This window comes from Aquarana catesbeiana, linkage group LG03, assembly GCF_042186555.1.
Source record: "Aquarana catesbeiana isolate 2022-GZ linkage group LG03, ASM4218655v1, whole genome shotgun sequence".
Classification (NCBI taxonomy): domain Eukaryota; kingdom Metazoa; phylum Chordata; class Amphibia; order Anura; family Ranidae; genus Aquarana; species Aquarana catesbeiana.
Window position 1 is genome coordinate 682,672,314 of NC_133326.1, and position 26,730 is coordinate 682,699,043.

A 26,730-nucleotide genomic window follows, 5' to 3' on the forward strand; every position below is an offset into this window, starting at 1 on the left:
GTGATACAGACATTAGGGAACTATGAGTCTGTCCTCCTCCTGCAGGGTGATACAGACAGAAGGGAGCTATGAGTCTGTCCTCCTCCTGCAGGGTGATACAGACAGAAGGGAGCTATGAGTCTGTCCTCCTCCTGCAGGGTGATACAAATACAGTGCCTTGAAAAATTTTTCATACTCCTATGAAATTTTCCACATTTTGTCATGATACAACCAAAAACGTAAATGTATTTTATTGGGATTTTATGTGATAGACCAACACAAAGTGGCACATAATTGTGAAGTGGAGGGAAAATGATAAATGGTTTTTAAACTTATTTGCAAATAAATATTTGAAAAGTGTGGTGTGCATTTGTATTCAGCCCCCTTTTCCCTGATACCCATAACTAAAATCTAGTGGAACCAATTGCCTTCAGAAGTCACCTAATTAGTAAATAGAGTCCACCTGTGTGTAATTTAATCTCAGTATAAATACAGATGTTCTGTGAAGCCCTCAGAGGTTTGTTAGAGAACCTTAGTGAATAAACAGCATCAGCATCAGGAACACACCAGATGGGTCAGGGATAAAGTTGTAGAGAAGTTTAAAGCAGGGTTAGGTTATAAAACAAATATCCCAAGCTTTGAACATCTCACAGAGCTCTGTTCAATCCATCATCCGAAAATGGAAAGCGTATGGCACAACTGCAAACCTACCAAGACATGGCCGTCCACCTAAACTGACAGGCCGGGCAAGGAGAGTATTAATCAGGGAAGAAGCCAAGAGGTCCATGGTAACTCTGGAGGAGCTGCAGAGATCCACAGCTCAGGTGGGAGAATCTGTCCACAGGACAACTATTAGTCGTGCTCTCCACAAATCTGGTCTTTATGGAATAAAATACATTTACGTTTTTGGTTGTAACATGACAAAATGTGCAACATTTCAAGGGGTATGAATACTTTTTCAAGGCACTGTACATATAGAAGGAAGTTATACTACTACTGCAGGGTTAACAAAAAAAGACAACATATATCTAAGAAAGCTATCACCCTTCTTCTGCATGGTGAAGAACAGTTAGAAGAAAGATATGAGATCAGCCCACACTGTATAACCAAAGAACCATTCTCACCTCATAAACTGGCTGAAGGCCTTGTAGTTGGTTAGCGTATGATAATCATCATCTGTAAATACATGATCAACATCCTCCAATCCCCAGCTGGCCAGCAGCACTGCAGAGGATTTCTGTTCCACCTGCTGGAAAAAAAACAATATGGACACTTAGGTATATTTACAAGGAAGTTACCTGCATGCACACCTGGAACAAGGTCCTTTACCACCGAAGGAACCACTTCAGTCGCATATACTGCAGATGCTGCCCTGTTTGCACCACTTTCCTGCTGAAGTGCTCATCATTCTGGACCTGCCTGCATTAGTGGCAATGCCTAGGAGAGCTGTCTGTTTCTTACTGCAACCCCTCAGCCTCCCTGTTTTTTTTTTTAACCTCCTTCTAGAATTATGAAAGGACAAAGTTGATTAATTATTGCAAGAAACACAGGCAACTATAACTTCAACACCCTAGAAGACGTCAGATTTGAAGAAACGCGTAGGGAGGAGCCGACGTCCGTGGCGTCGCCATGCATCGCTCTAACAGGAAGTGGCCCGTCTGATTCCCGGGACCAGTGTATACAGCTTGAAAGCCTTGCTGTTTTTATATTATTGTGAGTATGATGACTACTTTTACTACATTTTAAACAGTTATGTATATGGCCTTTCTTTACATGATCTGGTCGAAGTCTTGGGGGTTAACTGGTTAACCCCTTAGTGCCGACCGTACACGTATATGCAGCCTCGGCTTTAAGGGGTAATACCGGGATGTACCGTTTTTTTAGAGCGGGTGGTCGGCTCTTTAGGGATAACAACCGATGCGGGCTAAAAGCCGCTAAAGGAGTGGGGGGGGCGTACTTCCGCCGCTCTTCCCCAGTCTCCCGTCCCCCCGGGAGACCCGATCCACAATCCGGCACTTCCGTCGGCTAGGCTGAGACTGGAACAAAGCTGGAAACAGCTTTGTTCCAGTCTCCTATGTAAAAACACAGAAGCGACGACACGTCACTTCCAGTTTATTCGGCTGGCAATGGCGCTGATTTTTTTTCAAAAATTACATTATTCAGAATCGCCATTTTTGGTGATCTGAATACTTAGAAGTGCAAAGGAGGGATTTGAGGTCTTATAGACCCCTGATCCCTCTATAAGGAGTACTTTTCACCACCTATTACTGTCACAAGGGATGTTTACATTCCTTGTGACAGCAATAAAAGTGATCAGAATTTTTTTTTTAAAGTGACAATGAAAAAAAAAAAATAAATAAATAAAATAATAGTAAAAAAAAAATTAAAACATTTAAAAGACCCTGCGGAAGTCTCTCCTGCATATGTAAACAGTGTTCAAATCACACATGTGAGGTATCGCCGCGATCGTTAGAGCGAGAGCAATAATTCTAGCCCTCCTCTGTAACTCTAACCTGGTAACCGTTAATTTTTTTTTAAAGCGTCGCCTATGGAGATTTTTAGGTACCGTAGTCTGTCGCCATTCCACGAGTGTGCGCAATTTCAAAAGCATGACATGTTAGGTATCTATTTACCCGGCGTAACATCATCTTTCACATTATGCGAAAAAATTGGGCTAACTTTACTGTTTAGTTTTTTTAATTTCATGAAAGTGTCTTTTTCCCCCCAAAAAAGTGCGTTTGACCGCTGCGCAAATACGGTGTGACATAAAATATTGCAACGATCACCATTTTATTCTCTAGGGTCTCTGCTAAAAAAAAAAACATACACATATACATATATATATATATATATATATATATATATATATATATATATATATATATATATATATATATATATATATAATATGTGGGGGTTCTAGCAAAAAATACTGATTTTAACTTGTAAGCAACAAATGTCAAAAATAGGCTTAGGCATGAAAGTGTTAAGATACATATTTGCGGAAAGCTAGGAAGTACAACCAATGAGCCTTGCCATATAAAGCATACATTGACTTTCCTTTGATTAGTAAGTCATACCATTTTGATAAAGTACCTGTTACTTACAAGGTGGAGGTTCACTGTGTCAAGAGTATGCAAGATTGTCACTTGATCATCATATCTTTTCACTGATCTCTCTTCACTATTGGATGAAGGACTTAATTTCCACTAATTGGGACTAATTCTGTTAAGTGCAGCACTGGTTTTATTTTGTTTGGTTACTAAGTTATACCTATTGGTGTGTGCTAGCAGCTAAACACAGTCTATATTGTATACCTTTTGAGCATGAATTTCTGTTGTTTATTTTTAGCTCTATCTTCAGAAACTGTCAATTTTCGAGGGCCCTTCTCTTCCTCCCATCTCTCCCCTGCTCAGCTCCTGTGGAAGATGTATACAAACCTTGCGCTCCACAACCACCTCCTCCTCCTTCTTCCTCTTTTTGGTCTTCTTCTCTTTCTTTTCTTTGTGCTTCTTTCTTCGCTTTTTCCCACCCATCTCGGAGTCGCTGTCCGGAGAGACATGGCCTCTGATCCCCTCGTCCCACTGGAGCTCATCGTCGCTGTCCTGCAAAAGCATGGGGAAGACAAAAATAGTTCAATACAAAGCGCCAGCCTACAGGTTTACCTGAAGTACGATCGCGGGCACGAGAGCCAGCAAGGGGATTTGTGTGTGTAAACACACAAATCCCTGTTCTGTCAGGGGAGAGTAGACAGATTGTTTGTTCCTAGTAAGCAGGAACAGCGATATGTCTCCTCCCTCAGTCAGACCTATCCCCATACATTTAGAACACATCTAGGGAACACACTCTTAACCCCTTGATCGCCCCCTAGTGTTAACCCCTTCCCTGCCAGTGACATTTACACAGTAATCAGTGCCTATTTATAGCACTGACTGCTGTATAAATGTCAATGGTCCCAAAAATGTGTCAAAAGTGTCCGATCTATCCGTCGCAATGTCGCAGTACCGCTAAAAATCGCAGATCAACGCTATTACTAGTAAAAAAATTAAATTAAAAAAAAAAAAAATGCTATAAAAATGCCATAAATCTTTCCCACAGTTTGTAGACGCTATAATTTTTGCGCAAACCAATCAATATACGCCTATTGCGATTTTTTTTACCAAAAATATGTAGAAGAATACATATCGGCCTAAACTGATGGAGAATTTTGTTTTCTTTTTTTAATTTGAGGGATATTTATTATAGCAAAAAGTAAAAAATATTGTTTTTTTTTTTTTCAAAACGTATGCTTTTTTTTGTTTATAGCGCAAAAAATAAAAACCGCAGAGGTGAACAAATACCACCAAAAGAAAGCTCTATTTGTGGGAAAAAAAGGACGTCAATTTTGTTTGGGTGCAACGTCGCACGGCCTGCGTAATTATCAGTTAAAACGATGCAGTGCCGAATCGCAAAATGTGCTCTGGTCAGGAAGGGGGTAAAACCTTATCCGGGGCTGAAGCAGTGAAATTAAAAAAAAAAAAAAAACAGATTTTTAAAATTTTTTTTAAAAAAATCATTGATTTATATCCACCCTGAACAAAACACACTAAAACACTCAAATCAATGTTTCCATGCATTTCTGTGTAACAAAAGACACTTTAAAAACGCATCAAATTCGAGCTACAAAAAAAAGCTCCAGAACTTTCTTGAGCTTCAGGCATTTGCCTTCAGGTGACTTGTGGTGGAGATGTGAACCTTCTCCATAGAGAATAATGGATTTTGTTTTTCTCTTCCAATGTTTTGGAGATTCGAGCTTCAAGCTACAAAACGCTGAGGTGTGAATGGGGTCTTATTTTCAGGAGAAAGGAACAATGAAAGAGTCTCCTTACGGGCTTTTTGCGCTTGTAAGTTCTCGGAGCTTTGGGCGGCTTCTGCTTGTCCTTGTCCTTCTTCTTAGGTCCTCTCTTCTTCTTTGTAATTATTTCGGGAGAAGGAGGTGGACTGAGGTCCTCATCTTCTGTTCATGCGGAAAGAAAAAGCAAGAAAGGTGAGTTCAACTGGTATAACTTCACAGGCCTCAACTACAACATAAATAGCAGCCGACACACTAGTCCTCCAAAGAAAGGAGAAAATATTGTTCACCATAAAGAGCCAATGTAAGGTTAGTAATGCAAACCGAAGCATAGACAGATCTGCCCGCTGCACAAAACATGTTAACGCGTTTCACTCCCAAGAAATTGGGCTTCATCATGGCCACTTTATGATTAAAGTAGACCGCACCAGTGATTTGGTTGCTCAGCATGTGCTTGTACTGAGCACCCAAGAGCTTCCGTGTGCGAGGGTAACCTAACTAGCCTTTTCACTTCCCGTGTGACATCCCCCCCCCCCCCGTGCCGCGTCTCCAGCCTCTCATTTATTATATTGCAGCTTCCCAATTCTTTAGATTTGGTGGCTGTGTTAGTTTATCTATAAACCCGCCAGGTGGCACCACCGCTGAAGTCTGCAGCTTGTGGATAGATAGTTGGAGACGGTCCTCTTGAGATCACAGACCCCCCCCCGTACGGTGTCAGATACCTTCCGCGGCTTGTGACTGTGACACATGGATGAAAATCCTACGTCGCCGGCTCTGCACCCCCCCCCCCTTTTTTACGCGTTACGTCATGAATGTGGCTTCCTCAAAGGGAAAAGCATTAGTGGACAGTTTTCAGCTATCCATCCACAAGCTGCACCCTTCAACGCAGGTTTATACATACACTATTTGTCTATTGTGCACCGGCCATAAGTGCACTTCAAATCATGCGTTTACTGTATATAGGTTTTAACAAGGCTACTTTCACACTGGGGCCTCCCGTGCGTTAGCACTAAAGCGCCACTAGTTTTAGCAGGGCTTTAGCGCTGTTTAAGCGGGGCTTTTCGGCCACTAGCTGGGCGCTTTTCACCCCCACTAGTGGTCGAAGAAGGGGTTTAAAGCGTCCGTGTTGCGGAGCTTCCGAAATGCTTTTTTAGGCGCTTCGGAAGCGCTGCCCATTCATTTCAATGGGCAGGGCGCAAATCGCCCCAAAGATGTTGCTTGCAGGACTTTTTCTAACGTCCCGCAAGCGCACCACCCCAGTGTGTAAGCACTCGGGCTTTCACATTCGGGCAGCATGGGAGGCAGTTTTCTAGCGCTAACACACCTGAAAACTGCCTCAGTGTGAAAGGGGTCTAATACAGTTGTTTTTTTGGAAAGCGCTATGATGGTCCATGTGTTTTATTTCTGAGCTTCCAATTGTGATATTGCTGAGTGTTATCTGGTGAAAACAGACCAGAAGGAGATAAGAGGAGGATCAGACCTAACCCAGAGATTGCCCTTAAAGGGACAATAGGTTTTTAGACCTATTGTCCATAGGTTAATACATGAGGTGAGCAGCCAATGGTGGTGGTTACACAGGGTGCGAGGATCACTTAGACCCCTTTCATGTGGCAACATTGAAGAAATGACACTTTGCTACAATGTAAAGTAGTGAGTGTACAGCTTGTGTAACAGTGTAAATTTTCTGTCCCCTCAAAATAACTCAACACACAGTCATTAATGTCTAAACCGCTGACAACAAAAGTGAGTACACCCCTAAGTCAAAATGTCCAAACTGGGCCCAATTAGCCATTTTCCCTCCCCGGTGTCATGTGACTCGTTAGTGTTACAAGGTCTCAGGTGTGAATGGGGAGCAGATGTGTTATCGCTCTCACTCTCTCATACTGGTCACTGGAAGTTCAACATTGCACCTCATAGCAAAGAACTCTCTGAGGATCTTAAAAAAAGAATTGTTCCTCTACATTAAGATGGCCCGGGCCAGTATTTCCCTCAGATGAAACAGCTGTGGTAATTACTAAGGCAGTGAAACTGATCAAATTACCTGTGCTCAGCGTCATATCCAGAGGTTGTCTTTGGGAAATAGACGTAAGAGTGCTGCCAGCATTTCTGCAGAGGTTGAAGGGGTGGGGGGTCAGCCTGTCAGTGCTCAGACCATACGCCGCACACTGAATCAAATTGGTCTGCATGGTTGTCGTCCCAGAAGGAAGCCTCTTCTAAAGATGATGCACAAGAAAGCCTGCAAACAGTTTGCTGAAGACAAGCAGACTAAGGACATGGATTACTGGAACCATGTCCTGTGGTCTGATGAGACCAAGATAAACTTATTTGGTTCAGATGGTGTCAAGCGTGTGTGGTGGCAACCAGGTGAGGAGTACAAAGACAAGTGTGTCTTGCCTACAGTCAAGCATGGTGGTGGGATTGTCATGGTCTGGGGCTGCATGAGTGCTGCCGGCACTGGGGAGATACAGTTCATTGAGGGAACCATGAATGCCAACAGGTACTGTGACATACTGAAGCAGAGCATGATCCCCTCACTTAGGGGACCGGAACGCAGGGCAGTATTTCAACATGATAACGACCCCAAGCACACCTCCAAGATGACCACTGCCTTGCTAAAGAAGCTGAGGGTAAAGGTGATGGGCTGGCCAAGCATGTCTCCAGACCTAAACCCTATTGAGTATCTGTGGGACATCCTCAAATGGATGGTGGAGGAGCTCAAGGTCTCTAACATCCACCAGCTCTGTGATGTCGTCATGGAGAAGTGGAAGAGGACTCCAGTGGCAACCTGTGAAGCTCTGGTGAACTCCATGCCCAAGAAGGTTAAGACAGTGCTGGAAAAAAACGGTGGCCACACGAAATATTGACACTGGGCCCAATTTGGACATTTTCACTTAGGGGTGTACTCACTTTTGTTGCCAGAGATTTAGACATTAAATGCTGTGTGTTGAGTTATTTTGAGGGGACAGCAAATTTACACTGTTATACAAGCTGTACACTCACTACTTTACATTGTAGCAAAGTGTCATTTCTTCAGTGTTGTCACATGAAAAGATAGAATAAAATATTTACATAAATATGAGGGGTGTACTCACTTTTGTGAGATACTGTATATGTATTTTTTGCAATTTTGTTATTTCTGTAATTTTGGACTGTTTATTTATGCTTTTGCGGAAGGGTGGGATTATATATTGGGTATATACACTGGATGGACTTGTAGATTAACTTGATGCCTTTGTGTACTTATATACAGGTGTGGCGCTGAATCAGTATTGTTTTTGAATATTTTGACACCTGGGAGCAAGTGGTACACTCCTAGATTTTAGCAGCAGCACTTTATCATACTTAAAGTGGAGCTCCACCCAAAAGGGGAAGCTCCGCTTGTTTGCTTCCTCCCCCCCCCCCGCAAGGTGCCAGATGTGCCAGCGGAAGGGGGGGGGGAGGTTGGGGGGCTGGAGCGAAAACCTGTCAAAACCAGGTATCCGCACCCACTTCCGGGTAATATCGCAGCAATCATTGAGAGGCGATCCACGCAACTTTGAAAATCAGTATTTTTTGCTAGAAAATTACTTAGAACCCTCAAACGTTTTATACATATTTTTTATGTCACCCGGTATTTGCGCAGCGGTCTTTCAAATGCAATTTTTAAAGTTAAAAAAAAAATTGTATAATGTAAAACATGATGTTACGCTAAGTAAATAGACACCTAACATGTCACGCTTTAAAATTGTGCACGCTTGTGGAATGGTGACAAACTACAGTACTTAAAAATCTCCATAGGCAACACTTTAAAATCTTTTACCTGTTTGGAGTTACAGAGGAGGTCTAGCGGTAGAATTATTGCTGTCGCTCTAACGATCGTGGCGATACCTCATATGTGTGGTTTGAACATACATATGCGGGCGCGACTTACGTATGCGTTCGCTTCTGCACACGAGCTCGAAGGTATGGGGAACTTTAATTTTTTTTTTTCTTATTTATTTTACTTTTTATTTTTACACTGTCCCTTTAATTATTTTTTATTTTTTTTGGATCAATTTTATTCCTATTACAAGGAATGTAAACATCCCTTGTAATAGAAATAAGCATGACAGGACCTCTTTATTGAGAGATCTGGGGTCAAAAAATACCTCAGATCTCCAATTTAACTTTAAAAGCAAAAAAATTTATACTTTAAGAAAATCCCTTTAAGCCCGAGAGGCGGAAGTGATGTCCTCCAAGGGCATAGAGTCGAGTGGAGGTTATCTTGCCCTCACTCGGCTTCCTGCCCAGGCACCGGATGGATCAGATCGGCTTCGGGCTTATCGATGACTCTGGTAAGCTCAGAGACGACCAGGAAGCGGCGGGAGGCAACTCTCCCGCCGCCCATAAAAGTGACCTCGCGGCGCATCCGACCGCAGGGACCACTTTTATATGAAAGCCGGCCTGCCTGCTGTAAATAAAGATACCGGGGTTATGGTACCTAGTGAGGGGAAAAAAGTATTTGATCCTCTGCTGATTTTGTACGTTTGCCAACTGACAGAAATGATCAGTCTATAGTTTTAATGGTCGGTTTATTAACAGTGAGAGACAGAATAGCAACAAGATATCTAGAAAAACATATTTTAAAAAAAAGTTATAAATTGATTTGCATTTTAATGAGTGAAATAAGTATTTGACACCTTCACAAAACATGACTTAGTATTTAGTGGCAAAACCCTTGTTGGCAATCACAGAGGTCAGATGTTTCTTGTAGTTGGCCACCAGGTTTGCACACATCTCAGGAGGGATTTTGTCCCACTCCTCTTTGCAGATCCTCTCCAAATCATTAAGGTTTCCAGGCTGATGTTTGGTAACTGGAACCTTCAGCTCCCTCCACATATTTTCTATGGGATTAAGGTCTGAAGACTGGCTAGGCCACTCCAGGAACATAATTTGCTTCTTCTTGAGCCACACCTTTGTTGCCTTGGCCATGTGTTTTGGGTCATTGTCATGCTGGAATACCCATCCACAATCCATTTTCAATGCCCTGGCTGAGGGAAGGAGGTTCTCACCCAAGATTTGAAGGCACGCGGCCCCGTCCATCTTCCTTTTGATGCAGTGAAGTTGTCCTGTCCCCTCAGCAGAAAAACACCTCCAAAGCATAATGTTTCCACCTCCATGTTTGACGGTGGGGATGGTGTTCTTGGGGTCATAGGGCAGCATTCCTCCTCCTCCAAACACAGCAAGTTGAGTTGATGCTAAAGAGCTCGATTTTGGTCTCATCTGACCACAACACTTTCACCCAGTTCTCCTCTGAATCATTCAGATGTTCATTAGCAAACTTCAGACGGGCCTGTACATGTGCTTTCTTGAGCAATGGGACCTTGCGGGCACTTCAGGATTTCAGTCCTTTACGGCATAGTGTGTTACCAATTGTTTTCTTGGTGACTATGGTCCCAGCTGCCTTGAGATCATTGACAAGATTCTCCCGTGTAGTTCTGGGCTGATTCCTCATTCTCATGATCATTGAAATTCCACAAATAATTGCATCAACTGTTGTCACCCTCTCACCAAGCTGCTTGGCGATGGTCTTGTAGCCCATTCCAGCCTTACGTAGGTCTACAATCTGGTCCCTAATGCCGCGTACACACGACCGGACTTACCGGCAAACTAGGTCAAGACGGTCTTCCCGACGGACTTTCGGCAGAGTTGCGACGGACTTTCAGAATGAACGGACTTGGCCACACACGAACGGACTAAGTCTGGTCGAAAGTCCATTCGTTTTGTACATGATGACGTAAACGGGACAAAAAAAGGAAGCTCAATAGCCAGTAGCCAATAGCTTCCCTTGCGTCGTCTTCGGTCCATCGGACCAGCACACAGACGAATGGTTTACCCGATCTGAGTCCGTCAGACAGATTTGAAACATGTTCTATTTCTAGGTCCATCGGATTTTTTTCCCAAAAAAAACGATCGGACTAGCCCACGCACGATCGGATTGTCCGATGGACTAATCCCATCGGGCCTAGTTTGCCGGAAAGTCCGGTCCTGTGTACCCGGCATAAGACAGCTCTTTGGTCTTGGCCATGGTGGAGAGATTGGAATCTGATTGATTGATTGCTTCTGTGGACAGGTGTCTTTTACACAGGTAACAAGCTGAGATTAGGAGCACTCCCAGAAATCTTGCTGATTGATAGGGGATCAAATACTCATTTCACTCATTAAAATGCAAATCACTTTATAACTTTTTTGAAATGCGTTTTTCTGGATATTTTTGTTGTTATTCTGTCTCTCACTGTTAAAATAAACCGACCATTAAAAATTATAGACTGGTCATTTCTTTGTCAGTGAATGTACAAAATCAGCAGGGGAATCAAATACTTTTTTCCCCCCTCGCTGTAGCTACCATAACCCGGTATTTAACGTCAAAGTATTGACGTATATTTACAGTGAGGCGGTCGGCGAGTGGTTTTAAAAAAGCATCACAGTGCATTGGTGTGAGGAGTTCCAAAGGATTTAAAGAGATAGAGTTTTCATGCATTTTGTTCTGTTGTTTAAATACAAAAAAAGCTCATCATAATCTGATCAGTGTGAAAGGGCTCTGACTCTTTGTGGTCATCTAATTCATGCATTGCTTCATCCTACTGCTGGCAAGATTCTTTATCATTAAATCTGTAGTGTAGTGGTTAAGGCCCCAATCCACCGTGTGTGTGTGTGTGTGTGTGTGTGTGTGGTCTTGGGTTTCAGGCACACCACAGTTGACATCAGTCTGTAGTGTGGTCGTTAAGGCCTCATTCCACACCATACATGATGGTGGGTTTGAGGCTCACCACAGCTACTTGCCATTGCTTGCAGCCGGTTAGCTCAACCCATGTAAGCGAGACCTCATAGCCTACAGCTTTTGTGTATTTAAAAGGTTGCAGTCAAGTCCTACCCTTCTGTCCTCAAGACTGTACGTATTAGGTTTCTGCAGTTCCTCCTGATCTATTGTCCTTCAAACTAGGGCTGAAACTACTAATCAGCGTAATCGATTATAATCATGTATGAAAATAGTTCATTTTAGTTGGTCAATCGATTAGTTGGCCTTCATACAGAAGGCGTTATTTCTTGAAATACAGTGCAATGCACATACAGCTCAGTGCACCGTCCATACATGTCGGTAAATACCTGAGAACTTGAATGTGTGAGGAGCAATGCCTTAAATCCACTGTGGACTAGCACAGAGCAGCCCGGATCCTCCTCTTCTCTTGTCCCTCTTCTCTGATCCTGGTCCCTCCCTCCTGTTCAGTGCCCCCCACAGCAAGCAGCTTGCTATGGGGGCACCCGAGCCGAGTCACAGCTCCCTGTGTCCAATCAGACGTGGAGCCCCGACCCGACCCAGCCCAGCCCCCTCTCTCTCTCTCCCTCCTGACTGGCCAGCTGACTTTGATTGACGGCAGCGGCAGTCAATGGCACCGCTGCTGTGTCTCAGCCAATCAGGAGGGAGAGTCCCGGACAGCTGAGACACTCGTCGACATCGCTGGAGAGAGAGGAACCTCAGGTACGTGTTAGGAGGGGGGCTGCTGCACACAGAAGGCTTTTTATCTTAATGCATAGAATGCATTAAGATAAAAAAAAAAACTTCTGACTTAACAACCCCTTTAATCCCTTGATTGCCCTCCTGATCACTTCTGTCGCCCAGCCAGTATCATTAGTACAGTGTACAGTATTATTACTGATCACTGTATTAGTGTCACTAGTGAGGTCAGTGTCAGTTAGTGTACCTCCCAGCCGGTGTCAGTTAGCCCCAGATTGACCGCCACCCTATCACAGTCACACTAAAAGTCGCTGATCACTGCCAGGCTTACCTAAAGGTACTGTAAATGTCTCCTAAACTGGCACCTTTAGGAGATAGTGATAACGTATTTATCGGCGTGTAACACGCACAGGCGTATAAAACGCACATTCATTTTAAAAGGGAAGTTTCAGGAAAAAAAACTATAAATTTTAAATAAGGAACTTTGAAGCAAAATAAGGGTCAGTGCCCATCTGCAGCCTCACCATTACCATCAATGCAGCTTCATCAGTCCACATCAATGCAGCCTCACCATTGCCATCAATGCAGCAGCCTCACCATTGCCATCAATGCAGCCTGATCAATGCCCACCTGCAGCCTCACCATTGCCATCAATGCAGCCTCATCAGTCCACATCAATGCAGCCTCACCATTGCCTTCAATGCAGCAGGCTCACCATTGCCATCAATGCAGCCTCATCAGTCCACATCAATGCAGCCTCGCCATTGCCATCAATGCAGCAGCCTTGCCATTGCCATGAATGCAGCAGCCTCACCATTGCCATCAATGCAGCCTGATCAATGCCCATCTGCAGCCTCACAAATGCCATCAATGCAGCCTCATTAGTCCACATCAATGCAGCCTCACCATTGCCTTCAATGCAGCAGCCTCAATATTGCCATCAATGCAGCAGCCTCACCATTGCCATCAGTGCAGTATGATCGATGCCCATCTGCAGCCTAGAGGGGACAGGGAGGGGGGAGTTATGAGCACCGATAGATTACATACAGTGAGAATCTCTTATGATAGACAGAACAGTGGTCCAATGGCTTCTCAGGAGACAGGACTTCCTTTTACAGAGGCCGCCAAGTAAACAGGAGATTCTCACTGTATGTAATCTGACAGCGCTTGTCCCACCCCCCTCCCTGTCCCCTCCAAGGCAGCTAAAATTGAAGTATTGGCATATAACACACACAGCCTATGTGTACCCGATTTTCATGGTGAAAAAGTGAGTGTTATACGTCAATAAATACAGTATTTACTGTATACTGTGCCGATAACGCCATAATTCTAAGGTAAGTATTTCAGAATAAGCTAGTATGCGATGCATACTAGCTCATTATGTCTTTGTCTTACAGTTTTTTTTGGGGGGGGGGGTTTACAACCTCTTCAAACCAAAAAAGGTTTCAAAAAGTCTTTTAGGTGAGATGAGCTTTCAGGCGCTCCTCCGTACACATTTAAGAATCTACTATCAGGCACTGTGTCAATATCAGAGACATAGCAGGCTAGGACCAAACGGGGTCCACCCACACCCGACTTCAGACCTCAATCACATATTTGCTTCGTTTTAAGGAGGAATTGCTTTGTGGAAGATCCATCACAACCAATTTTTACTTCTATCACACACACACACACACACATCAGACAATGGCAGCAGACACACAGGACAACCACTCTCGACCTGCGCACTCGCATTCGAGAAGTAGAACCTATGAAGGCCCATAATGGCAGAATGAATAATGCTCTCACTACCTATGAAAGAGTGTGGGACTCCTGGGTCTGCTTTGATACCCATACTGAAGACCACTCTACAGCACTATTTCTACAAAAGGTACCCCCGGTCGTCGTCCTGCTATTTATTGCACCCCTTCTTCCTAATCTTTTTCCCACCTCTACCTATTCGAGTAAAAACCAGGTAAAATGAATATCTCCTAAACCTGTACAGTTTAGGAGATATTCGCCTTGCATGCAGCCGCTGATGTCAGCAGCGCAAGTGCTCTGAAGCTCTGAAGGTCCGGCAGATGCTGCTGGAAAATCAGAGCTCCTTGCCGGAAAGAGGACTCCCACACGGATGCGCAGGAATGACGTTCATCGCTGTGAGTGGCCGGAGCCGCGGACCCAGAAGAAACGCAGAGGGGAACATGTCAGCTCCCTCAGCGGTGACCGGGAACCGATGCCGGCACTTCGTTCTAAGGTAAGTATTTCATAATAAGCTTGTATGCGTTGCGTTGCATACTAGCTCGTTATGCCTTTGCCTTACAGGTATTTTTTTTTTTGTGGGCATACAACTGCTTTAATAAGATCTAGATCCTGGACTTTTGCCCACTAGGTCAACAACCTTTCATTGCATAAGCTCGCTATGGTACACCATGATATCTTAAAGATTAGCACTCCCTTAATATCGCTCCCTTAATATCAGTCACAGGGAACCCCTGCTAAAAATGACTATATTTACATTAGGGTGATGGTCAGTGGGAAGAATGCTCCTTACACTTGTGGTCATAGGGAAGAATTACCCCGTTACAGATAGCTAAAACGATCAATGGTGTCAGTGGGAACTTATCTGAAAAGCAGAAGTTGCTCATTGCTTGAGGAACCCCAAGCAACCTCTGGAGGAAACCTAGGGGTTCCATGGAACCCTTGTTGAAAACCGCTGCTCCTGTACTACTGGAGCAGCGGTTTTCAACAAGGGTTCCATGGAACCCCTAGGTTTCCTCCAGAGGTTGCTTGGGGTTCCTCAAGCAATGAGCAACTTCTGCTTTTCAGATAAGTTCCCACTGACACCATTGATCGTTTTAGCTATCTGTAACGGGGTAATTCTTCCCTATGACCACAAGTGTAAGGAGCATTCTTCCCACTGACCATCACCCTAATGTAGATATAGTCATTTTTAGCAGGGGTTCCCTGTGACTGAAAGTTATTTCAATGGTTGAAGAGGTTGAGAAAGTCTGTACTAGAGGATCACTACAGCTCCTTATACTGTTTGCAACCAAATGTAATATCTACTATTACAACTGTTTTACCTCCTTTTTCCAAGGTTACCTATTAGTCGACCATGTACTCTCGTTTGTGAGAGACACAAGCTAGGGTTCCTCCAGAGGTTGCTTGGGGTTCCTCAAGCAATAAGCAACTTCTGCTTTATAGATAAGTTCCCACTGACACCATTGATCGTTTTAGCTATCTGTAACGGGGTAAGTCTTCCCAATGACCACAAGTGTAAGGAGCATTCTTCCCACTGACCATCACTCTAATGTAGATATAGTCATTTTGTAGCAGGGGTTCCCTGAGACCTCAAGTTATTTAAAGGGTTGAAAAGGTTGAGAAAGTCTGTACTAGATTATCACTACAACTCCTTATACTGTTTGCAACCAAATTTAATATCTACTATTACAACTGTTTTACCTCCCTATTAGTTGACCATGTACTAGGTTCTCTCGTTTGTGAGAGAGACACAAGTTAGGTATTTCACTATATTGTACCCTTCATTAATATTCTAATAAAAGTGTTGACAGAACATACACCCAAGGTTTTTATCTACTCAGACAATAAAAGGTATCATTTAATCCTATGGCACTCAACTGATATCACTCCGGCTGTGAAAAGTAAGACGGTGCTATCCATGACAGCCTATGTTCACAGGCTGACAAAGGCCATCATTCAACATGGAAGAAGAGTGCCACTTAGTAATGGTGGAGGACTTTCTGCGGGTGACAGCACCAGATTCGAGGTAAGAATTTTTTTTTTCCGTCATGCCAGGCAACTCGTTTTTTTTTATTCTTTTTTAAAACCTGAAGTTCTGCTTTATATAAACATGTATGTGCCAAGTGAGCTAAGTGTAAAAACACACTAGTCAGACATTCGCTTTCTTGTCCCTAATTTTAAAATTTAATGTCTCAGAGCTACTACTTCTAGGCCACGTTCCGCTTGCTTGGAAACCTTCCAGCATATTTCAATAAGGCTCCATTCGCACTTGGCGTTTTTTTTTTTTTGTAACACGCGACACAGCACAAAGTAAATGAACATTTTGCAGCAATCTTCGTTAAAAGTGCTGCAAATGCATGTCAAGCTTGTGGTGCCATTAATTGGTAATTGCACCCCAAGCGCGGGTTGCAGGCACGCATTTGACATGCATTGTGTCACGCAGAAAACGCACTACAAATGTGGCAAAATGTGCCATACATTATTATTAAGTATATATTTAAATGGAGAATGTCATGCCGAACACATTGAGGTCATGCATGACTATGCTAGAGCATACAGAAGGGGAGATAGCAGTCTCCTACCTCCTGGGTGACAGGCCCATCTGATATGCTCTGTGTTTGGTATCAGTGAACATAAAATTCGCTCTCTGCTGACGTTACTGGAATCAGTCCAGGGACCGCATCATCCCGACTTCCGTAGTCTGGATCCGCCAGACGCCTGGACTGATGGCAGTCTCAGCCTCTCAGCGAGCCGCTAAAAGGCTGAGACAGCCGCTCCCCGCCCCTCCACAGCTCAGCGCTGCAATGAGCATGGAGGAGCAGAACAGGAGAGATTCTGACTGACAGGCAGCATCTCTCCAATCGGGGAGGTGAGAGAACCGGGCCATCGGCGCTGTTCGGTGGCTCGGTTCTCAGTGAAGAGGGGGCGGGGGACAAATGCAGCATCCACCTAGGTAAGTATAAGTATGGAAAAAAAAAAAAAATCTCATACTTCTCTTTTAATTGGTCAGATGGCCTTTAGCAACACCCATTTGATCCCAGAGAAAAGGGAGATGCCAGGACAGTTTGACAGCTCTTGTTAACATCCAACCAAGGAACACCTAACAGGACTTGTGAGAGCCACTGTGCCGTTTTTGCCTATTCGCTGGACTCTGCCGAAACCAGGATTTGAAAGTAATCTTCCTTTTCAACTTTTTTTTATTTCTCTGTTGTTTTATTGTCTCTTATAGGTGATACTCGAAAAGTTTGAATATTGTGCAAAAGTTCATTTATTTCACTAATGCAACTTAACATGTGAAACTAACATATGAGATAGTTCAAGCCGTGATTTGTCATAATTGTGATGATTATGGCTTACAGCTTATGAAAACCCCAAATCCACAATCTCAGAAAATTAGAATATTGTGAAAAGGTGTAATATTCTAGGCTCAAAGTGTCCCACTCTAATCAGCTAACTAAGCCATAACACCTGCAAAGGGTTCCTGAGCCTTTAAATGGTCTCTCAGTCTGGTTCAGTAGGAATCACAATCATGGGAAAGACTGCTGTCCTGACAGTTGTGCAGAAAACCATCATTGACACCCTCCATAAGGAGGGAAAGCCTCAAAAGGTAATTCCAAAAGAAGTTGGATGTTCCCAAAGTGCTGTATGAAAGCACATTAATAGAAAGTTATGTAGAAGGGAAAAGTGTGGAAGAAAAATGTGCACAAGCAGCAGGGATGACCGCAGCCTGGAGAGGATTGTCAGGAAAAGGCCATTCAAAAGTGTTGGGGACGTTCACAAGGAGTGGACTGAGGCTGGAGTCAGTGCATCAAGAGCCACCACACACAGACAGATCCTGGACATGGGCTTCAAATGTCGTATTCCTCTTGTCAAGCCACTCCTGAACAACAAACAACGTCAGAAGCGTCTTACCTGGGCTAAAGAAAAACAGACCTGGCCTGTTGCTCTGTGGTCCAAAGTCCTCTTTTCTGATGCGAGCAAATTGTGCATCTCATTTGGAAACCAAGGACCCAGAGTATGGAGGAAGAATGGAGAGGCACACACTGCAAGATGCTTGAAGTCCAGTGTTAGGTTTCCACAGTCTGTGTTGATTTGGGGAGCCATGTCATCTGCTGGTGTTGGTCCACTGTGCTTCATTAAGTCCAGGGTCAACGCAGCCGTCTACCAGTAGATTTTGGAGCATTTCATGCTTCCTTCCGCAGACGAGCTCTATGAGGGTGCTAACTTCATTTTCCATCAGGACTTGGCACTTGCCCACACTGCCAAAAGCACCAAAACCTGGTTCAATGACCGTGGGATTACTGTGCTTGATTGGCCAGCAAACTCGCCTGACCTGAACCCTATAGAGAATCTATGGGGCATTGCCAAGAGAAAGATGAGAGACATGAGAAGAGCTGAAGGCCGCTATTGAAGCAACCTGGTCGTCCATAACACCTCAGTAGTGCCACAGGCTGATAGCTTCCACGTACTGAGTACATACGCATGCTTATACTTTTCAGGGGTCCGATATTGTTCTATGTACAATCCTTGTTTTATTGATTGCATGTAATATTCTGATTTTCTGAGATTGTGGGTTTGGGGTTTTCATGAGCTGTAAGCCATAATCAATTATCACAATTATGACAAATCACGGCTTGAACTATCTTGCTTTGCATGTAATGAGTCTATCTCATATATTAGTTTCACCTTTTAAGTTGCATTAGTGAAATAAATTAACTTTTGCACGATATTCTAATTTTTCGAGTATCACCTGTAATTTCTTTGTAACACCCTTTTTCTGTAAATATTTTATTTGCACCATTTTTTTACCTTTTCACTATTAAACCCTATTTTGAAAAGTGTTAACATTGTCTCTAACGCTAACTACTTCCGGACCCCCCACCGCACATGTACTGCGGCAGGGCGGCCCAGCTGCCGGGTTTGAGGCGCGCGCCGGCGACCCGTTCCCGATGTGATTGGACACAGCGGGAGCCAATCAACGGGAGCCAATCAACGGGAGCCAATCAGCGGTTCCTGCGGCCACGGTGGCCGCCGGGCCACTCGCGATCGTTTGGTGGAATGATAGAACAGCGGTCTGCCTGCGTAAACAAGGCAGATCATCGTTCTGTCAGACAGGGAGAGAGAGATCTTGTGTTCCTGCTAATTGGGAACACAAATGTCTCTATTCCTGCAGTCAGTCCATCCCCCACACCCAGGGAACACACCTAGCCCTTTGATCACCCCTGATGTCATCCCCTTCCCTGCCATTTATACAGTAACAGTGCATTTTTGTAACATTGATCACGGTATAGGTGTCGCTGGTACCCAAAAAGTGTCACTTATGCCGCGTACACATGAGCGGACTTTACGGCAGACTTTGCCCGGCGGACTTTGACGGACTTTACGACGGACTTTCTGAATGAACGGACTTGCCTACACACAATCAACAAAAGTCCGTCAAATTCGTACGTGATGATGTACGACCGGACTAAAATAAGGAAGTTCATAGCCAGTAGCCAATAGCGTGGCTTTTTTTCCGTCAAACTAGCATACAGACGAGAGGACTTTTCGACCGGACTCGAGTCCGTCGGATAGATTTCAAACACGTTTCAAATCTAAATCCGTCCAACTTTTGAGAAAACAAAGTCCGCTGGAGCCCACACACTATCGAATTATCCGACGAAATCCCGTCCGCCGGGCAAAGTCTGCCGTAAAGTCCGCTCGTGTGTACGCGGCATAAGTGTCCGATTTGTCCGCCGCAATGTCCCAGTCCCACTAAAATATCGCTGATCACCGCTATTACCAGTAAAAATAAAAATGCTATAAATCTATCCCGTAGTTTGTAGACGTGATAACTTTTGCGCAAACCAATCAATGTATGCTAATTGTGATTTTTTTTTTACCAAAAATATTTTGCAGAATACAAATCGGCCTAAATTGATAAAGAAATTCGATTTTTTCTTTTTTTACATATTTTTTTCTGGGTATGTTTTATAGCAGAAAGTAAAAAATATTGGGTTTTTTTTTTTCAAATTGTCCCTTTATTTTATTGTTTATAGCGCAAAAAATAAAACCCGCAGAGGTGATCAAATACCACCAAAAGAAAGCTCTATTTGTGGGGGAAAAAAAGAACGTCAATTTTGTCTGGGTACAGCATCGCACAACCGCGCAATTGTCAGGTAAAGTAACGCAGTGCCGTATCACAAAAAAGGGCCTGGTCATTAACCACTTCCCGCCCAAGGTACGTCATATGACGTTGTAGACTTTGAGTGGGGATATCCGAATGATGGGTGCAGCTACAGGCATCATCCAGATATCATCTTTTTTGGCAATTCTCTGCATCATAAGAACAATCATAGCGGCACATTGATCATTCTTACAGGCGGCGGAAGGGGGGGACCCCCCCTCCCGCTACCCTCTGGTGCTCCTACCGGCTTACGCATGTGATCGGCAAGCCGGAGAAGGAATCCACTGGCGCCGGAAGTTGAGCATAGAGATTTCCGAGGGACAGATGGTCCCCGGCAATCTCTATGACCTTCGGAGGCCCGGGGGGCGACGTTACAATGTCACGTCCGGCCTGGCGGAAGTAAACATTGCCAGGGATTCGGCTGGAAAGGCCGAGATCGTTTAGTTTTTCCTTTGATCTCGGTCTTTCCTGCCTGGAGGAGAGCTGTGGGGTCTTATAGACCCCACATCTCTTCATGAAGAGGACCTGTCACGCACTATTCCTATTACAAGGGATGTTTACATTCTTTGTAATAGTAATAAAAGTGATGAAAAAAAAATAAATTTAAAGAGAAAGTGTAAAAATAAAAAAATTCAAATAAAATAACCGATAAAAAAAAAAAAAAAAAAAAGCGCCCTCATCCCCGCGTGCTCGCACACAGAAGCAAACACATACATACATCGTGCTCACATATGTAAACAGTGTTAAAACCACACATGTGAGGTATCACCGCGAACGTTAGAGCGGAAGTAATAATTCTAGCCCAAGACTTCCTCCGTAACTCTAAACAGGTATCCTGTAAGAATTTTTAACTCGTCGCCTATGGAGATTTTTAAGTACCAAAGTTTGGCGCCATTCCACAAGTGTGCGCAATTGCGCAATTTTAAAGCGTGGCATGTTGAGTATCTATTTACTCGGCGTAACATCATCTTTTATATTATACAAAAAATTGGGCTAACTTTACTGTTTTTTTTCATTCATTAAAAAAAAAAAAATTGCTGCGCAAATACCGCGTGACATAAAAAGTTGTTGTAACGGCCGCCATTTTATTCCCTAGGGTCTTTGCTTAAAAAACATATAATGTTTAGGGGTTCTGGGTAATTATCTAGAAGAAAAATATGATTTTTACATGTAGGAGAGAAATACCAGAATTGGCCCGGATGGGAAGTGGTTAGGGGGTAAAACCTTCTGGGGCAGAAGTGGTTAATGCAAACTAAAAAGAATCCCTGTCCTTTGAAGAGCGCTACTGTATAGTATAAATCCTCTGAACATACAGTGCCTTGCAAAAGTATTCACCCCCCCCCCCCCCTTGGCTTTTTACCTATTTTGTTACATTACAGCCTTTAGTTCAATGTTTTTTAATCTGAATTATATGTGATGGATCAGAACACAATAGTCTAAGTCAGTGAAGTAAAATTAGAAAAAATATATACATAAAACTATTTTTCAGAAATAAAAAACTTATAATTGGCATGTGCGTATGTATTCACCCCCTTTGTTATGAAGCCCATAAAAAGCTCTGGTGCAACCAATTACCTTCAGAAGTCACATAATTAGTGAAATGATGTCCACCTGTGTGCAATCTAAGTGTCACATGATCTGTCATTACATATACACACCTTTTTGAAAGGCCCCAGAGGCTGCAACACCTAAGCAAGAGGCACCACTAACCAAATACTGTCATGAAGACCAAGGAACTCTCCAAACAAGTAAGGGACAATGTTGTTGAGAAGTACAAGTCAGGGTTAGGTTATAAAAAAATATCCAAATCTTCGATGATCCCTAGGAGCACCATCAAATCTATCATAAGCAAATGGAAAGAACATGGCACAACAGCAAACCTGCCAAGAGACAGCCGCACACCAAAACTCACGGACCGGGCAAGGAGGGTATTATTCAGAGAGGCAGCACAGAGACCTAAGGTAACCCTGGAGGAGCTGCAGAGTTCCACAGCAGAGACTGGAGTATCTGTACATAGGATGACAATAAGCCGTACGTGCAGGGTGCAGATAAGAGTGGCATTGTTGAGAAGGCGACAGCGTGGTGTGAGATTGGCCAGTCCTTTGTCACGAGTTGGTAAGAAGAGCAGGGATCTGATATCCGCTTTCTTCACAGCAGACATCTGCGCACACCAACCTTTACACAGGGATTTGGCCAGGCGTGCTTTTTCTACGTATGGGTGAAGTTATGCATGTGCCTGTTTCATGGTGCACAAGTTCACGCACACCTGGTGTTCACTGCCCATTTCCAGTACTGGTGCCAAATGACCGTCTCAAAGCCATTTCCCCTTCAAACTCCTTTGCTGAGTGGTCGTCAGCTGTACCTGTCCTGACCCGAGCCACCCGTGGATACACGCTACTGAACGATATTTGGTTTTGCTGACAAAAGCAAGCTATATACTAGCTACACTGCAGGCTGAGCAAGAGAAACCTAATGCCCCGTACACACGGTCGGATTTTCCGACGGAAAATGTTCTATAGGAGCCTGTTGTCAGAAATTCCGACCGTGTGTAGGCTCCACCGGACATTTTCCATCAGAATTCCCTGCTGGTTCTCAAATTCCGATCATGTGTACACAATTCCGATGCACAAATTTCCACGCAGGCTCGGAATCAAGCAGAAGAGCCGCACTGGCTATTGAACTTCATTTTTCTCGGCTCGTCGTACGTGTTGTACGTCACCGCATTCTTGACGTTCGGAACTTCCAACAAGATTTGTGTGAACGTGTGTATGCAAGACAAGTTTTTAGCCAACATCCGTCGGAAAAAAAAACATGGATTTTGTTGTCGGAATGTCCGATCATGTGTACAGGGCATAACAGACTCCTCTATGGATGCTATACAACACGGGTGGATGAGTCTCCCCTGCCGGCTATTGTATTCTGGCAACCGGCTCCAACGGTTACCCGAACAGTGTCCGCATCTGACTGGACGCAGGCGCTGATCGGCCAACAATTCTTCACCTGGTTCCTTCATCAACCGTTGATTGTTTGATCGACTTTTGTGAATCAAGGTGGTGCCAACGGGACCAGCCATCGATTGAGTTCCGCCGGACCTTTACTTCCACCTGACTTCACTCCTGCTCGCTGTCCTGATTCCTGACTACCTGCCTGACCTAGCACTAGTTTCTGCTGCCCGTGGTACCAGCTCATTCTGTCATCCCCATCGATCTGCACCTTCCTTCAAAAGGACGTATAAAAAAACTCAAAAATAAGCTTCTTAAATTATTATATCAAATTGGTGTAGAGTAATTCCAATTCAACGAGTGCTCACCCAAGAATAAAGCATATATTTACAAAAATCTACTCATAGGAATACATATGGGTGGTAGGAAATGGGCCAGAGTCGCAAGGGGCTACCCTCACCACTCAGACTCTGATCAGGATCATGGCAGGCTCACCGAAGAGAAGCTGGACCTGAAGGTGACTGATGCCCAATAAGGCATTCTCACACCATATCCAAAGCCCAAACTTTGTGTTTTGTTTTGGGTAGAGTTGGGAAGGTTTAGTACTTACTGTAGTTTCTATCTCTGTCTGTGTAGACATGAGGACTAATTGTGAGGAAAGATCTAAAATTTCCAGTCACCAGAAAAAGAGGTAAGGGGAAACTCATGATGGATGGTTCACCAGCAGGAGGAAGGAGGTTCTGATTCCACTATATAGACCTTTTTTTATTTAATAAGTTTTTATTGAAGACAGGTTTTTTGGTACAGTACTACATCCAACACACTATATAGATCTTGAAGCGGAGTTCCACCCATATAAAAAAAGTCAGCAGCTACAAAAAGTGTAGCTGCTCACTTTTATTAAATCGAACACTCACCTGTCCCACAGTCCAGCGATGCGGGCGAACGAAGCCCCGCTCCTCTACCCCTCCTCTCAGCGGCGCCGGCATTGTCACTGTGGGCGCGCAGCTGTGGCTTCACAGCCGGGAACACACTGCACATGCGCGAGCCGCGCTGCGCACTGTGACATGCCGGGCAATCATCTGGGACCTGTGACGTGTCCCAGATAACTGCCGAGAGGTGAACTTGCTTCTGGCGCCACAGTGCCTCGGGAGGAAGTGGGAGCTGGATTCCTCTAAAAAGAGGGTTTCCGCCCCCCCCCACCAAAAAAAAAGAGATGCCAAATGTGGCACGTCAGTGGGGTCACCTGCACTTAAAGCGGAAGTTCCATTTTGGGTGGAACTCTGCTTTAAGTGAGACCTGATTTAGAGTACTGTGTCCAGCTCTGGAGACCTCACTTACAGAAAGATATTGATAAAATAGAACGAGTCCAGAGACGGGTAACAAAAATGGTGAAAGGTTTGGGGGGATAAAAGCGGCTTCGGGAACTTAATATGGTACAGTCTGGAGGAAAGAAGGGAAAGGGTTTTAACCATTCCCTACTCAATGTAAAACTAAAAAATACAGTTTTGGCTATGCACACACTTTGGGAACGGTACACATCTGACCTTAATCTAATGGCTGGGGCTTGTTTAGAGGGAACTTGTGCTTTGGTCATTCAGAGCAAAGCGATAGGCTCAGTTAACTATCCCCCCCAACCCACCATCATCTCCACCCACCTTCTGCTCAACATCCCACCACCACTGCGAAGAGAAAATGATCAGCATAGTCCTCATGTCAGTCTTATCAGAGTTTACACAAAACGATGGTCTCCCCTCCCTACGCTCATGTGGCAACACTCAGGCTTAATTAAAGGGGTGGGGGGGGCAATAAATGAACCCGCATGAGCAAAGCAAACGTTCACTTTATGGCTAATTCTAGACACAGGATCACCACTGCTTAATCCAGACACTAACAACAGGATCAGAAAGTGATCACCATCCCTACAGACACGGAGCAACAGTGATGTAGCTACTGACTTGATGGACCTCATGCAACATTTTACCATGTCACCCCCACCTTTCTGGATATCGTTCCCACAACCTTACTGCCCTGTTATAAACTCACCAAGTTGTCATTCTTGGTGGCAATGCTGTGCAAGGAAGCTAGGGTTGGGTGCAAGCACACTTCTGCACATGTCCCCTGTGTTTTCTCATGTGACTGAGTCTGATATCACCAGGACCAAGTGAAGGAGACACGCCTGCATCTGACACATCCCCCTCAGATCAAGGAAGCCATGGCTAGGTGCAGAAATACCTCTCCACGTGTCCCCTGCTTTTGCTCGTTTCAGCAGGTCTGATATCACACAACCGAGTATAGAAGGTGCCCCTTGCATCTGGCTCCTTTCATTGGAGCAAAGAAGTTACAGCCTGAAACAAGGATACCTCTGCCAGCGCATCAACACCATTCCATAATGACCAATTACTGAAGTCCCATATCAGCAAATAAGAAAAAAAACACCACAACACAAGTTTCATAAGTACATTTCTCAAGGTGACAAGAGGAGAGAAGAATTTCTACTCGATGGCCGAGGTCAAACTGGACCACCTGATTGGACCGACATCTTTGCATGATATGCCTACACAAGCGGACATATTTATGGGAAGATCTTTCATAAAATGTACATCTTTGTGCTTTATGCCTAAACTTTTGGACATATTTATGGGGCGACCTTTCGTGAAATGTGTACATTTTTTATTTATTTTTTTACGCCCAGGCGGTTGGCCATATTTACAGAAGGATCTTTAGTAAAACATACATCTTTTGACCTACTTGAACATATTTACAGTGAGCTATTTTGTGTACTGTGCACATTGTGCGTTACCCCTACATGATCTGACATATTTATGGGAGGATCTTTCGTAAAGCTTTGACCTTATCGATCAGTTTATTTACGGGAAGATCCTTTGTAAACTGTACGTCACTGTGTGTTACGCCATACCAATCAGACATATTTTACGGGAGGGTCTTTAGTGAATTGTACATCTTTGACCTAATTGATTGGACATATTTATGGTAAGTTAGAAGGCTGGCCCCAGGCTAGCCTGCATTTGTAGGAGGAGTCTGAGGGCTATATATCCCGCCTCCTCCATCAGATCCTTGGCTCGTTTCTGGGTTCCCACCTACCCGTTCCCCCCACTCTTTCATCATTTCATTTACATTTTTATTCATTCAGGGTATACACTCTTTTAGGCATACTGACCAGCCAGGCCAAGGCACACCTCAGGTCTTGGTAGTTAGGACTATCACATCTACAGGTGAAGACTCTGACTACAAGTTCTTTCAACAATTGTACATCATTGTGTGTTACTCCCTAACCGATCTGACATATTTATGGGAGGATCTATCAAAAAACGTACATCTCTGACCCAAACTGATCAGTTTATTTATGGGAAGATCCTTTGTGAAATGTACATCTTTGTTCATTATGCCTGAACAATCGGTCATAGTTGTGGGGGTGCTATTTCTCGAACTGTATGTCTATGACCGTCACACACCACAACCTCAGGGCCCCCCACAGCCTCCTGTACACACAGTCCCCTTAGCGCTCCCTGACCACTCTCTGATGAACATGGCGGGAACGTCCTAATTGTTCGGACATACTTATGGTAAGTTCTTT

General features: G+C 44.1%; 1 protein-coding gene across 4 annotated transcripts in view; it reads right to left on the reverse strand.

Moving 5' to 3' along the window:
* The window catches only part of CHD3 (chromodomain helicase DNA binding protein 3), a 153,227-nt gene that overhangs the window by 116,678 nt on the left and 9,819 nt on the right, over window positions 1-26,730 (reverse strand). For 2 of the 4 annotated variants that reach the window (XM_073622963.1, XM_073622961.1), the window contains exons 2-4: window positions 4,848-4,975; window positions 3,420-3,584; window positions 1,104-1,228 (exon numbers count right to left, since the gene is read on the reverse strand). In XM_073622963.1, the coding sequence (XP_073479064.1) occupies window positions 1,104-1,228; window positions 3,420-3,584; window positions 4,848-4,975 (418 nt within the window). Of the gene's footprint in view, window positions 1-1,103; window positions 1,229-3,419; window positions 3,585-4,847; window positions 4,976-26,730 lie in introns of those variants that run through there. The other 2 variants (XM_073622962.1, XM_073622965.1) reach the window with 2 other exon arrangements.